The 15374-nt window shown below is 35.8% G+C and overlaps 1 protein-coding gene across 12 annotated transcripts in view; it reads left to right on the top strand.

Annotated features, from left to right (window-relative positions):
* Window positions 1–15374, top strand: part of RBM41 (RNA binding motif protein 41) — a 58437-nt gene that overhangs the window by 7081 nt on the left and 35982 nt on the right. For 6 of the 12 annotated variants that reach the window (XM_050777288.1, XM_050777286.1, XM_050777291.1 and 3 more), the window contains 2 exons: window positions 210–414; window positions 2292–2363. In XM_050777288.1, coding sequence (XP_050633245.1) covers window positions 210–414; window positions 2292–2363 — 277 coding nt within the window. Of the gene's footprint in view, window positions 1–209; window positions 415–2291; window positions 2364–3215; window positions 3251–15374 lie in introns of all 12 variants that reach the window. The other 6 variants (XM_050777289.1, XM_050777294.1, XM_050777292.1 and 3 more) reach the window with 3 other exon arrangements.

Raw genomic sequence — 15374 nt, 5'->3', positions numbered from 1 at the left:
TCTCACAAAACTGAGCTTGGTGTCTGCATCTTCTTTGATTTTTAGAATGCAGACATTGGTAAAAGAGAAGCTGTTCCTTGACTTCTTAGCTAACACTTTCTGTAAACACTCATTTCTGGGCCCAGGTCATCTTTTTACTTGAGACATCAGATCGTCAGGTTCAGGTTGTGTCCTCTATGATGTATGCCGTCTCATTCCTCTGGTTTCAGAAGACAAGACTGAGGGCAACTCCTGAAGCAATACAGAACCGTCTTCAAGATATTGAAGAAAGGATCTCAGAGCGTCAGCGCATTCTTTGCCTGCCACAGAGATTTGCAAAGAGCAAACAGCTGACCCGGCGAGAAATGGAAATAGAAAAGTCTTTATTTCAGGGAGCTGATCGTCACTCCTTCCTTAAGGCTCTTTATTACCAAGGTATGTGATCCCCACTGACTTTGATATATTCTTTCACTGAGAGAAAGATTAAACAGCAGGGCATTAAATATGAAGAGTTAGTGAAGGGAATAGGGGAAAGACAAACTGTCACTACTTTTGAGGAATGTATAATACCATAAGAGAGACAAATATGTGCACAGTTAGTTGCATGACAACATGGAAACTATTACAGAGATTTGAATAAAATGCTGAGGTAGCGCAGAATACAGAGCATCTAAGTCTAGTTGGGGGAGTCAGAAGTTGACATTTATACTAACTCCTGATGGATCAATGGGCATTTGTCAGGTAAATAAAGGGGAATGGACATAAAAGATAGTAAATAGCAACAGGATTATGAAAGAACCTGGTGTGTCTAAGGAATAATGAGAAGTTTAATGTGGCAGGAGTAGAAGGAGTGGCAGGGAATGACAGGAGTTGACACTGGAAGGAAGAGGAGGCGAAGCTAGATTGTGAAGGGTCTTTAGGCTGAACTACAAATTAGCACAAAATATATAGATAAATAGTATGTGTCTTAACAAGAAGGATTTAGTTTGACAGATAAGTTTTGCTAGACGCTGTGGAAGGTGCATCGAAGTTTAAGAAATGGTTCCTCACCTTGTGCCAAGTATAGTCTGGTTGGAGAGAGAAACATGTAACATTTAGTGACAATACTAGATACATTTGCTAAGTGTTGTTGGAGTTCAGAGGAGGCAAAGGCCACTGTGTATTGGTGTGATTGAAGAAGGCCTCTCAGAGGAGGTAAGATTTAAATGTTCTTTTAGTACTACCTATGCTTTAGAAAAGAGAGGTACTGACATTTCAATTGCAACAGATGGTGTGAGCACTGCGTAGTGTGCTTACTATGGAGGAGATGTGAGACAAGGTTAGAAAGGTAGCTAAAAATTTTGAACTGTATTTGGTGACTAGTATAGACCTATACAGAGTTAGTTATCAGTTAGTTTCAATATGATTGAAGGTTTTTGAACCAGAAGTAACATGATAAAAGCCATATTTGAAAATTATTAATCTGGTGGTCAATACATAGGATTAGAGAGAGGAAGAACTGGAAGCAGGGAGAATGGATAGGAGATATTATAGTCATTTAGGCATGAAGACTTGGTCTAGAGTGATAGCAGTGAAATTGGAGAGAGGTAGGTTTATAAGGGAAGGACTAATAAAACTTGTTGACTGAAAATGAAGGAGGGAGGTCAATGGAGAGGTATGTGTCAAAGATAATCCAGAGGTTTCAAGGCTGTGTGACTTACCAATGGGCAAATTTAAGAAAACCTTTGGAGAAATTTTGAGGAAGGATGATGAGTTAGATTTTAAACATGTTGACTTTGTGAGAATAGGAGGATCATCAAATGCAGATGTTGAGGAGACAGTTGGAAATGCAGCAGTGAAGCTCAGGAGAGAGGTCAGAACTAGATATGTAGAACTGGGAATCAACTCTCCTTAGATGACATGTTAAGGCTGTGAGAATAGATGAATGATTTGTTAGAAATAGAAAGACTATAGACATGGCAGAGCAGTGGTGAAGGAAGGAATGAATGAACAAATGAATAGCCTTTTGTGGAGAGACATTTAGCATAAAGATTAAGAACATGGACTCTGGAGGCAGACTGCCTGGGAAAATCCTGGCTCCCCCACTTACTAGCTATGAGATGCTAGGCAAGTTACCTCTCTATGCTTCAGTATCTTCATCTGTAAAATGAGAATGTTAATAGTAGCTATGTTATAGGGTTATTAAGAGGATTAAGTGAGATAATACATGTAAATCACTTAGAGCAGTACCTGGTATTTGGGGTGGAGGGCGGGTGGTGTATGAATCTGTTCTGTTTCCTATCTTTGAAACTCCTTGCTTTAAACCTTCACAGCATACCACAAAAAGACAAGTGCAGACAAGTACATGACCTCAATGAAGAGGAAGATAAAATTAGGCACAAAAGGCAAGTCGAGAGTTTTCTTATAGTGTTAGATTTAGGAATGTAACCTAGGGTCCCAGTTGAGCACTTATTTAATTCCATATTCAGTATATGACAATGTTTATAGGCAATGATCCAGAAGGAGCATATTATCCTGATACAGAATATTAAAGAGAGGAGTTAGTAGAAGTTTTAAAGCTTTTACATTTAGTGCTGTTGTTTTTTCTCTGTACATTTAAGTTGTTGTACCAGACATAAATTGACCTTAATGATTTTTAGATCCCATTTCACAAATAATTCTGAATATTTTTATTAATCAGTAAAGTATAATGATTGATGATGATATGATAGCTAATATTTTCTTACTTTTGAAATGAACTTCCAATAAAATTGCATGGGGCTTCTTCTTTTTTGGTGTACAATTCTGTGAATTGTAAATCATGTAGATTCATGTAACCACCACCACAATCAAGAAAGAGAACAGCTTCATCACCTTAAAAAACTCCCTCATGCTGTCCCTTTATAGTCATTCTCAACCCACCATAATTCCTGACAATCACTGATGGTTTTCCATCACTGTAGTTTTATCTTTTAGAAAATGTCATGTAAATAGAATCATACAACATGTAACCTTGTGAGATTGGCTTCTTTCACTCAGCATAATGCCTTTGAGACTCATTTGAGTTGTTGCGTGTATCAATAGTTCATTCATTTTGCTGAGTAGCGTTTCATCATATGGACATTCCAAAGTTTGTTTATCCATTCACCCATTGAAGTGCATTTGGGTTGTTTCCAGGTTATGATGGCTATGCATAATATTGATATGAACGTTCTTGTACAGGTTTTTTTGTGAACATAAGTTTTTATTTCTCTAAGGTAAATATCTAGAAGTGGGATTACTGGGTCATATGGTAAGTGTACATTTAACTTTATATGAAACTGCCAAACCATTTTCCAGACTGGCTGTACCATTTTGCATTTTCACCAGCAATGTATGAGAGTTCTGGTTGCTCTACATCTTTGTCAGCACTTGGTATTGTCAGTATTTATTTTGGTTATTCCAACAGCTGTGAAGTGGTACCTCATTGTAGTTTTAATTTGCATTTCTTTAATGGCTAATGGTGTTGAACATCTTTCATGTGCTTATTTGCCATCCTTATATCCTGTTTGCTAAAGTGTCTGTTCAAATCTTTTGCTGTTTTATAATTGGGTTGTTTATTTTCTTCCTGATGACTTTTGAGAGTTCTTTGTATATTCTAAACACAATCTTCTGTTGGATATGTGATTTTCACACATTTTCTCCCAGTCTGTAGCTTGTCTTTTCATTCTCTTAACAGTGTCTTTTGCAGAGCAAATTTTTTTATTGTGGTAAAATATCCATATCATAAAATTTACCATTTAAACCATTTTTAAGTGTGTAGTTCTATGGCATTAAGTACTTTCACATTGTTCTGCAACTATCACAACCATCCATCTCCAGAAATTTTTCATCTTCCCAAACTGAAACTCTGTACTTACTAGATACTAACTCCCCATTTTCTCCAAGCAACCACCCTCTGGCAACCACCATCCTACTTTCTGTCTCTATGAATTTGACTACTCTAGGTACTTCATATAAGTGGAATCATACAATATTTGTCCTTTTGTGACTGGCTTTAGTTAGCATAATATCTTCAAGATTCATCTAAGTTGTAGCATGTGTCAGAATGTTCTTTTTAAGGTGGAATAATATCCCATTGTATGTATATAGCACATTTTGTTTATCTGTTGATGGATGCTTAAGTTGTTTCCATGTTTTAGCTTTTGTGAATAATGCTGCTATGAACATGGGTGTACAAATATCTGTTTGAATACCTGCTTTCAATTATTGTGGGTATATACTCAGAAGTGGAATTGCTGGATCACATGGTAATTCTACATGTAATTTTTTGAGAAACTGCCATATCATTTTCCATAGAGACTGTACCATTTTACATTCCCACCAGCAATGCACAAGATAAGACTTCCAGTTTCTCCATACCCTTCACAACACTTATTATTTTCTTTTCTTAAAAAATAATAGCCGTCTTAGTGGGTGTGAAATGGTATCTTATTGTGGTTTTGATTTCAGTTTCAATTTCCCTGATGATTAGTGATGTTGAGCATCTTTTCGTATGCTTTTTGGCCATTTGTATATCTTCTTTGGAGATGTATCTGTTCAAATCTCTTGTCCATTTTTAAAATAAGTTACTTGTTTGTTGTTGAGTTGTGGAAGTTCTATATATATTCAGTATGTCAATATATACACTGATAATTATAAGATACCTGATTTGCAAATATTTTCTCCTATTCTGAGAGTTGCCTTTTCACTCTGTCCTTTGATGCACAAAGTTTTTAATTTCAATGAAGTCCAATTTGTCGATTTTTTTCTTTTGTCTATGCTTTTGGTGTCATACCAAGAAATCATTGCCAAATCCATTGTTATGAAATGAAGGCTTTTCCTTATGTTATCTTCTGAGAGTGTTATAGCTTTAGCTGTTATATTTAGGTCTTTGAACCATTTTGATTTAATTTTTGTGTATGGTATTAAGGTAAGAATTCAACTTCATTTTTTTCATGTTGATATTCAGTTTTCCCAGTGCCACTTGTTGAAAAAAGACTGTTCTTTCCACACTGAATGATCCTGGCACCCTATTCAAAAATCATTTGACTATATATAGCTGTCTTTATGCCAGTACCACACTGTTTTAATTACTGTAACCTTGTAGTAAGTTTTGAAATCAGGAAGTATGAGAACTCCAACTTTGTTCTTTTTCAAAATTGTTTTGGATATTTAGGGATCGGTTGTGATTCCATATGAATTTTAGAATGGATTTTTCTATTCCTGTAAAAAATGTTATTGACATTTTGGTAGGACTTACATTGAGTCTGTACATCACTTTGGTTAGTATTGACGTCTTAACAATATTGTCTTCTAATTCATGAACATGGGATGTCTATTTGTGTCTTCTTTAATTTCTTTCAGCAACATTTTGTAGTTTTCAGTGTATAAGTCTTTTACCTCAGAGAAAATGTTTTCAAGTCTTCTAAAATCTTGTTCATCAGTTGATCCTTTCATGGGTTGCTTTTTATGTATGTGCATTTATATGTATCTAAGAACTCTACCTGTTCATGAAAAAGATATTTTCCTGTGTTTTCTTCTGATAGTTATATAGTTGTACTTTTTACATTTAGATCTATGATCCATTTTGACTTGATAATTATCTAAAGTATGAAGTTTAGTTTAAAGTTCACTAATTTTTTTTTTTTTTTGGCTTCAAATGTCCTGTTGTTTTAGAACCAACTGTTAAAAGAGTATCCTTTCTCCATTTACTTGCCTTTGCATTTTTGTCAGAAATCAATTGGCCGCATTTGTGTGTTAATACTTAACCTCATAATTAATGGTGAAAAGTTGAAATTCTTCCCCAAAGATCAAAAATAACACGAGGATGTCCACTCTTTCCACTTCTGTTCACAGTGGAATGAAATTCAAAATAAATAACAGAAGCACATTTAGGAAAATTACAAATATGTGGAAATTAACATTCTACCAAACAATCAATGAATTAAAAGGAAATCAAAAGGAACATTAGAATGTATTTTGAGATAAATTAAAACACAACATGCCAAGACTTATGGAGTACAATAAAATCAGTGTTTAGGGGGTATTTAGCTGTAATGCCCATAGCTATATGTGCCTATATTAATAAAGAAGAAAGATTTCAAATTAATAACTGAAATCTCCACCTGAAGAACTTACAAAAAGAAGAGCAAACTAAATCCAAATCAAGCTGATGAAAAGAAATAATGAAAAATGGAGCAAAAATAAATGAAATAGAGGAAAAAATAGAGGACATCAACAAAACCAAAAGTTAGTTCTTGAAAAGATCAACTAATTTATAATCCCTTAGCTAGACTGATGAAGTTAAACAGAAAGAAGACTCAAATTTCTAAAACTCAGCTCTATTTTGGTTCTTATTTGTATGGAACATCTTTTTCCATCTTTTTGCTTTCAATCTATTTGTGTTTTTGAATCTAAAGTATGTCTCATGACAGCAAATAGTTTGGATTATATTTTCTCCTTTTAATCAATTATTTCAATCTCTGCCTTTTGAGTGGAGAGTTTAGTTCATTTATTTTAATGTATTTAATTAGTCTGTTAATAAGGATTTACATCCGCTGTTTTACTTTTTGTTTTGTTTCTCTTGTATCTTTTTTGTTCCTGTGTTCCTCCATTTATTCCTTCTTTCATGTTAAATAGATTTTTCCAATGTGCCATTTTAATTAACTTCTTGCCTCTTTTACTATTAGTGTGTGTATGTGTGTGTGTGTTAGTGGTTGCTCTGGGGATTACAATTAACCTCTTGGCTTAAATAAATTAATTTGTATTAAAACCAACTTAATTTCAATTATATTAAAAAACTTTGTTTAGCTGTTCTCTACCTCCCATACTTTCTACTGTAATTGTCATACCAATTACATCTCAGAATGTGGCTTTTCATTGACGTGCCAGGCAGGTCAAATAGTTCCATCCAGGTAAAATAGTGAAAATTCTCCAAGGATGGTGCTTTTGTGGTGCTCCAGAACTGGTCTGCCACTCCAGTTTCAGATAGGCCGCTGGTTTTTGCAGCTTCTGTTGTTGCGAGGTTGTTGGTTTTCAAGGCTACTGCAAAGCTAGAGAAGGGGAAATGGGATGATGGAAAGTTGAAATGCTACAAACCTCGCTGTTTGAGTTACATTCATCTCTTAGCATATGGATAGCCAATTGTCCTGGTGCCTGTAGTTGAAAAGACTATTCTTTTCCATTGAATTGTCTTAATATCTTTGTGAAAAATCAATTGACCATAAATGTAAGAGGCTTTAAAAAATTTTTTTTCTCTTTATTTTCAGCAATTTGATTATGCCATGTCTCTTCTGGGCATGAGTTCTTTGTTATTTCAAATTCTTGGTTTCTTACCCCTTCCACCTGCTACCATTTACTCTTCGTAACATTTAAATGTACCATACATTCTCTCCAGGTTTTATAACTTTATTCAATGGGAGTGACAGAGTGAAGTGTGCTTACTTCATCTTACCCAGAAACAAGTCCTAATAGCTACTAATTTTGAGGACTTATTTGTGCCAGTCCTTGTGCTAAGTATTTTTGTAAATTATCATATTTAAACCTTACAGCACTCTATGAGATAGTACAGTATTATATCCAATTTACAGAAAATGAGATTGAGCTTCAGTGGGCATAAGTGATTTTCTTAAGATCAAAGTAGCCATGCTGGGACTTAAATCCATGTCTGTCCTTACACAAAAGTCTATACTTTTGTCCACAGCACTTGTATATGTGATTGGAAAAGATTTATTGGTTTATTAAGTGTGATTTTACTGTATCTCGAGACAAACTTTTCTAGAGTTATACATATTCCATTTTCTAACCTTGAATCAGTGAGAAAGAAACATATATTAGCTCTTGAAATATATTTCCTCTGAAATCTTCAACTATAGTATGGTACTCTGTGACTACAACCTTTTTCTTATCCTTCTGGCTCGCATAACTCTCTTTAATTCACACACTATCTCTTCAATCCTGTTTACGTGTCCGGTTCCTTGACCTTTTTATTTTCTCCCAGTCTGTCAATCCCTTTCTGTTTCTTCTTCCTTTCAAATCTCGCTTAGACTCTATCATCCATTATTTAACCGCCCATCTTGACAATGAATCATTCTCTTTGCTTCCTTGTCTATGTATCACATGTACTCAGCAAAACCTCAAACTCAAATCAACCAAACTAATTGCCTTCTCTATTTCTACATCATGGCTTCTGGGCATTGCTAGAAAGAAATCATAACTTTGTTGATTATTGCCTCTACAACTTTCTTGTCTCTGTTATTGGTTAGAGCCTCTCCCTTGTTCAACAATCTATCTCCTACTCCCTAGTCAGCTCACTATTTCATTCCTTATAAATACGATTTTAGATCCTCATTACTCTTTCCTTTCCTATTATTTTGTCATTTTTAACAGTCTTCCATCCTATTTCAAAGGAAACTGCCATCGGCAAGAACTTTCATCCATTTCCTGCTTCATGCTCTGTTAATTTCTGTATCCTCATCCTTGTTTTCTTCCCTCTTGACTCAGTGCTAGGGAAGTCCTTCCAGCTTATGGCTAATTTGTATAATTTTGTGCTGGATCCTATCCCTTTTATCTTTAAAGAACTTCAGTCATCCCCAGTATTGCTTATCTCCTTTTAGGGTTTTAACATGACTTGTATCACTTGTCAGACTCCATGGTCTACGTATGCCTACCATGAACTATCTAAAGAAAATGATAAAAATGAGAAATGTCTTTCAATTCATTAGCTACTTGAACAAATAATACATTTAGATCTTCTTCTTCTATTGTATACCGTAATAAGTAGCAGTTCATTTAAAAAGTGAAATGTAAAAATTTAAATCCTAAAAAGATAATATTAAATAGGTAATATAATATGTTAATATTTTTGATATCCTAATGGGAAAAGATTTTTTCTATTCTTTGTTTTCAGTGAAAATTTTCAAACACACAGAAAAGTTGAAAGAATTTTATCACAAAGAATCATTATATTACCATCTAGAATCTACCATTAATATTTTGCCTTATCACATATCTATCTATACCCATACCCATCTATCAATCCATCTTTATTAATGTGTTTTAGAAAACCGCTGATGTAAATTCCTTCCCCCAAATACTTCAGCATGTATACTGTTAATTAGAGTTAAATATTTATGAATGATTTTTCTTTTGTTGCAAAATTTGCAAGCAGTTAAATGTAAAGATATTTTAAGTGTTCGTTTGTTGACTTTTGACCAGTGTATAAATCTGTGTAGTGATATACTGGTAAATGTTTAACAACTAACTCTCTGGCCGGGGGGGGGGGGGGGGGGGTGGGGGGGGGGGGGGCGGGGAAAACCGGCCCTGATTTGTATCATTTGCCAGTTTCTAAGGTGTACATATTACCGCCATAGCCAGTTTCAAGCTACCAATATGTTATCACTGAACATGAAATTAGGAATAAAGACAATCATCGGACCATCTCCAGGACACACTGTGTAACTTAACCCCTATCAACACAGAAGATTATTATCACCCCAGAAAGTTTCAGCTTCTTTCCAGTAATTCCCATCCTATCCTCTCAGAGGCAACTAGTGTTCTGATTTTTTTTCACCATAGATTAGTTTTGCTTGTTCTATAACTTCATATAACTGGAATGATACAGTATATGTTCTTTGTGTAAGGTTTCTTTAATTCAGCATAATGTTTTTGGGATTCATTCATATAGTTGTATGTATCAATAGTTTGCCCTTTCTACAGCACAATTCTTAGAAGAGTTTTCTATAATTACTGTATTAGTTTCCTGGGGCTGCTGTAACAAATTATTATAAATCTGGTGGCTTAGAACAACAGAAATTTATCCTCTCCACAGTTCTGGAGGCTAGAAGTCTAAAATCAAAGGTGTCAACAGGGCCATGCTCTCTCTTCTCTCTCTAGGAGAATATCCTTCATTACTTCTTCTAGCTCTGGTAGTTGCTAGCAATCCTTGGTGTTCCATGGTTTATAGATGCATAATTCCTGTCTCTGCCTCTGTCATCACATAGCATTCTCATGTATCTGTGTCTCTGTGTCTTCACATTGCTCTCTTGAAAGGATATCAGTCATTGGATTTAGTCCCCACTCTAATCCAGTATTATTTCATCTTAATTTAACTACATCTGCAAAGACCCTGTTTCCAAATATGTTCACAGTCTGTGGCTCCAGGTGGACATGAATTTTGGAGGTATACTATTCAACCTAGTACAGTCTGCCCTCTGGTGCCAAAAATTCACATCCATCCATGTGTAAAACAAACAACATCCCCAAAAGTCTTAACCCATTCCAACACCAAGTCTAAGTCCTAAATATCTAAATACCAACTCAAAAAGTCCTAAGTCTTATTATCTCAATCATCTATATCAGGTATGGGTGAGGTTCTGGATATGGTCCATCCTGGGGCAAAAGTTCTCTCCATCCAGAGACTGGTGGAGCTAGAAAACGAGTTATCTGCTTCCAATTTAAAATAGTGGGACAGGCGTAAGATTGACATTCCCATTCTGAAAGGGCAAAAATGAGGGAATAAAGGGGTTGCTGGTCTGAAGCAAGTTTGTAGCCTAGCATGGCAAATTCTGTTAGTTTTCAAGGCCTATGAGTCATAGTCTGGTCTCAATGCTTTGTCCACTGGGCCCATATTCTCAGTCTATCAGGGCAGCTATAGCCCCATCCTCTCTGGCCTCTATGTCTGTGGCTTTGCTCTTGTAATTATCCTTCCTTTGTCCTGTCTCCGTCTCTTTCACACCAGGCTGGCACTGGTGGTTTTTGCTGGTATAAGATTCTCAAAAACATTGTCAGTCTCATATATGTCAAAAGATTTACACCATTAGACTTGAGGTTTCTTTACAGATTCTTCCTAGATAACCCCATCTGTATTCCTGGCTTCTGCCGAGATGGTTGATTAGATCCTGACACCCTAACACTTAATTTCTTCAATGAAAGTTTGTCCATCTATACCCTTGGCCCTGTTTCCAGAGCACACTATCTGTATGGGCTGAGAATTTTCCCAATCATCAAGTGTTGTCCCCTTTTTTCTTAACAGTTCCTTCTTCAATTTTCCTCCTTCCTCTTTCATTTTATTATAAGCATCAGGGAGAAACTAGCCTGCATCTTCCACACTTTGCCCATTCATCTCCTTAGCGAAATATCAGTTTGTCACTTTTGAGTTAGACTTTTCACCCAACAGAACTCAATTCAGCCAAGTTTCTGCCACTTTATAACAAATATTGTTTTTCTTCCAGTGTCTAATAACATGTTCATCATTTCCTTCTAAGGCCTTACCAGAAGTACCTTTAACATTTATATGTCTAGCAACAATTTGTTCATGATTACATGTATATAATCATGAACACATATATTCTCTAAGATAATAGAAGCTTTGTCTACTGTCTCTTTATTTCTTTCTGAGCCCTCACCAGAATTGCCTTTAACATCCATATTTCTACCAACAATCTCCTCAATGTAATACAGGCTTTTACGATCAAGCAGCTTAAAATTCTTCCAGCCTCTACTCATTACCCAATTCCAAATCCAATTCCATATTTTTAGGTATTTGTTAAAGCAGCATCTTACTTCCCAGTACCAGTGGAACTTTGTTATGGCAGCCCTAGGAATCTAATACAGACTTTGGTACTGGGAAGTAGGATGCTGGTTATAGTGAATAGCTTAAAACAACAGAAAGTTATTCTCTCACAGTTGTGGAGGCTACAAAATCAAGATATTGGCAAGGTTGGGTCCTTCTAGTGGCTCTGAGGGAGAATTTGTTCCATGTCTCTCTCTTAGCTTCTGGTGTTTGCTGGCAGTTCTTGGATTATAGATGCATCTCTTCAATCTCTGCCTCTGCCATCACATGGCATTCTGGTTGCTGACTGTGTCTGTCTCAGTATCTTCACGTGTCCTTCTTATAAGGACATCAGTCACTGGACTCAGAGCCTACCCTGTGACTTCACCTTAACTAATTATATCTGCAAAGAGCCTATTTCCAAATAAGGTCATATTCTGAGGTTCTGAGTAGACATGAATTTTGGGAGGATTCTATTTAACCCAGTACGTTTACTTATTGCCACTTGTTCACCTCTCATTCGCTCTTTTGCAAACCATCTTTTTATAATGAAATAGATCATGCCAAACAGTGCTTAAAACATTTTAATCAGATCAAGAAATAGAGCATGCCAATACTCCAAAAAATCCCCATATGCCCCTCACAAATCACAACCCTCTTCCCACTAGATATAACCACTGCCCTAACTTGTGATAATTTCCTTATTTTTCTTTATATCTTTACCACCGGTACATGCAGCACTAGACAGTGTTTAGTTTTGCCTGTGCTTAAGCATTGTGTCAGTGAATTATGTTGTATGTATTCTACTGGGTCTTCCTTTTCTACTCAATATTGTGGTGTTTTCTGGCAATTATATTTGAGATATTCGTACATATTGCTATGTGTAGCCATAGTTCATTTTCATTGAAGTATAGTATAATATTCCTTTATATGAACATACCATAGTTTATCCATTCTACTGTAGTTGCACATTTGGGTGTTCCCATTTGGGGGGCTATATATATCACTTCTGTCACTGATATTTCTTGTACATGTTTTCTGGAACACATGTGCAGGAGTTTCTCAGGGTATATATCTAGGAGTGGAATTGAGTGGTGAAGTGTTCACATGTCTTCAACTTTAATAGCTGTTAACTAATTTCTGAAGGGAAACACCCAAGTTAAAATTCCACCAGCCATGTGGAAATGTTTAGGTTGCTCTACATCCTTGTCCACAACGGGTATCGTCAGACTCTAATCTGATGAGTATTTACTTGTATTTTGTTGTGCTTTTTTCCCTTTATTATTAGTTAACATTTATTTATGGTCCTTTTTTTTTTTTTTGAGACAGAGTCCGCTCTGTCGCCTAGGCCAAAGTGCAGTGGCATGATTTCAGCTCACTGCAACCTCCACTTCCCAGGTTTGAGCAATTCTCGTACCTCAGCCTTCTGAGTAGCTGGGATTACAGATGTTTGTCACCACCCCTGGCTAATTTTTGTATTTTTAGTAGAGACTAAAAATACAAAATGTTCACCAGGGATGGTGGCACACGCCATGTTGGCCAAGCTGGTCTGGAACTCCTGACCTCAAGTGATCCACTCACGTTGGCCTCCCAAAGTGTTGGGATTATAGGCGTGAGCCACCACATCTGGCCAATTTATGTCACCTTTTAAAAAGCATTTAGTCAAGTGTTATTTTCCTCAACCTTTTATTTTGGAAAATTTCAAATATGGAGAAAAATTGAAAGAATACACCCACACCCTTCACCTGCATTCACCAACTATTGACAACTTGCCACATTTACTTTACCTCTCTCTTCCTCCATATGAGTGTGTGTGTATATAGTTTGTTTACTATTTGGAATAAGTTTCAGACATAAGAAGGATTTATTCCTAAATACTTAATTAAGTATCTCCTAAGAACAAAGACATTCTCCTGTGCAATCACAGTATAATGATCACTCAAGAAATTTAACATTGCTTCTCTAATGTTGCAATCAGGTTTCTCAATTATAAATCCAGAATACAATCAGGGATCACACATTACACTTAGTTTGCTTTAGGACAGTTCCCCAAACAGTTCCCCTGCCTTCGTGTTCGTGTGTGTGTGTGTGTGTGTGTGTGTACCTTTCAGGATGTCATTTTAAGAGTCAGCCTATATTGTTTGTTTGTTTCATTGTGGTTTTAATTTCATTCTTGATAACTAGTGATGTTAGATACCTTCTTACACATTGCCTGGCCATTTGGACAGTCTGCTTTGTGAAATGGCTATTCAGTTCTTTTGCCCATTTAGCAAATATGAAAATGCCTATTTACTATCTGAATGTCTTTCCATCTGTTTGTATCTTTGTCCAGATCTTTGTCCAGATGCAGTGTTGGTTCAGAGGTCACTTTAGGCATCTATCAAAACAATAGCTTGTGAATCTTGAATTCAGCAGATAAATAATTTTAAAAACAAAATAACCAATGGGTAAACACCAAAGCACTAAGATATAGCACATCTCAGTTATTGCCACCTCTCTACAGGAAGGAAGGAGGTAGGAAAGTGTTGAGGTTATACATCTTGAATACTCTTGTCTCCATTTTTTCTCTAATCTTAGGTGCATTTTCTTATAAATTTGTACCAGTCTTTTTATTATTATGGATATTTGTTCTTTGTTGGTAATATATGTTGAAAATGTATGTTCCAATTCTATAGTTTGTCACTTCACTGCTTTTATAGTATCTTTTGGTAAATAAAAGTTGTTGATCTCTATGTAATAAAATTTATTAATTTTTTCTTTATACTTAGTGGTTTTGTGCTTTGATTAATAAATTCTTTTTTTTTTTTTTTTTTTTTTTGAGACAGAGTCTTCCCCTGTCACCCAGGCCACAGTGCAGTGGCCTGGTTCACTGCAACCTCCGCCTCCTGGGTTCAAGCAGTTCTCATACCTCAGCCTCCCAGGTAGTTGGGATTACAGACATGCGCCACCACACCTAGCTAATTTTTGTGATTTTAGTAGAGGTGGGGTTTTACCATGTTGGCCAGGCTGGTCTCAAACTCCTGACCTCAGGTGATCTGCCCTCCTTGGCCTCCCAAAGTGCTGGGATTACAGGTATGAACCACCGCACCCGGCCCTGATACTGTTCTTTATTCTAAAAGCTTTATGTTTTTTGCCTTTCACATTTAAGTCTTTAATCCACCTGGAATTGATTTATGTACGTAGTGTAAAGTAGGGTTCTCGTTCCTTTTTTCCCTCATGTAGATAGTCTTCTATCCTAACACCAAATATTGAAAATGTCTAGACTGTTGTTGTGTTGCAGTATCAGGTGTTCATATATGAATGAATTTTTTTTTATTCTCTCTTTTGTTCCTTTGGTCTTTTTGGCCATTTTAGAATCAATATCATACAGTCTAGCTTTACGATGTTTTAAAATCTGGAGAATAATTCTTTCCAACTTGTTTTTCTTCAAAAGTGTTTTGTCTACTTTTGACACTTTGCCTTTCCATGTAAATTTGAAAATCTATCAAGTTACACATGTACACATACCTTTATATGATTTTGATTGGGATTCCATCGAGCATTTAAGTCAGTTGAGGTCAATTGACATATCTATGAGTCTTCAAATCTTCAAATGTGAACATGGTACCTTTCCATTAATTTAATTATCCTTTAATGACTTTCAGTACATTTTCTGTTTTCTATTTCTTCTCACCTTTTGTGATTCTGAATAATTTGTTTCTTTTTAAACAGCTTTATTGACGTCTATAATTTACACATGATAAAATCCACCTATTGTAAGTGTTTAATTCAGTGATTTTTAGTAAATTTATAGAATTGTGCTATCAAATCCAGAGTCCAATTTTAGGACATTTCCATCACCTGG

Source organism: Macaca thibetana, chromosome X (assembly GCF_024542745.1).
Source record: "Macaca thibetana thibetana isolate TM-01 chromosome X, ASM2454274v1, whole genome shotgun sequence".
NCBI classification, from domain to species: domain Eukaryota; kingdom Metazoa; phylum Chordata; class Mammalia; order Primates; family Cercopithecidae; genus Macaca; species Macaca thibetana.
Note: the sequence above shows the minus strand (reverse complement) of the source record. Positions and strands in the feature narration are given on the sequence as shown.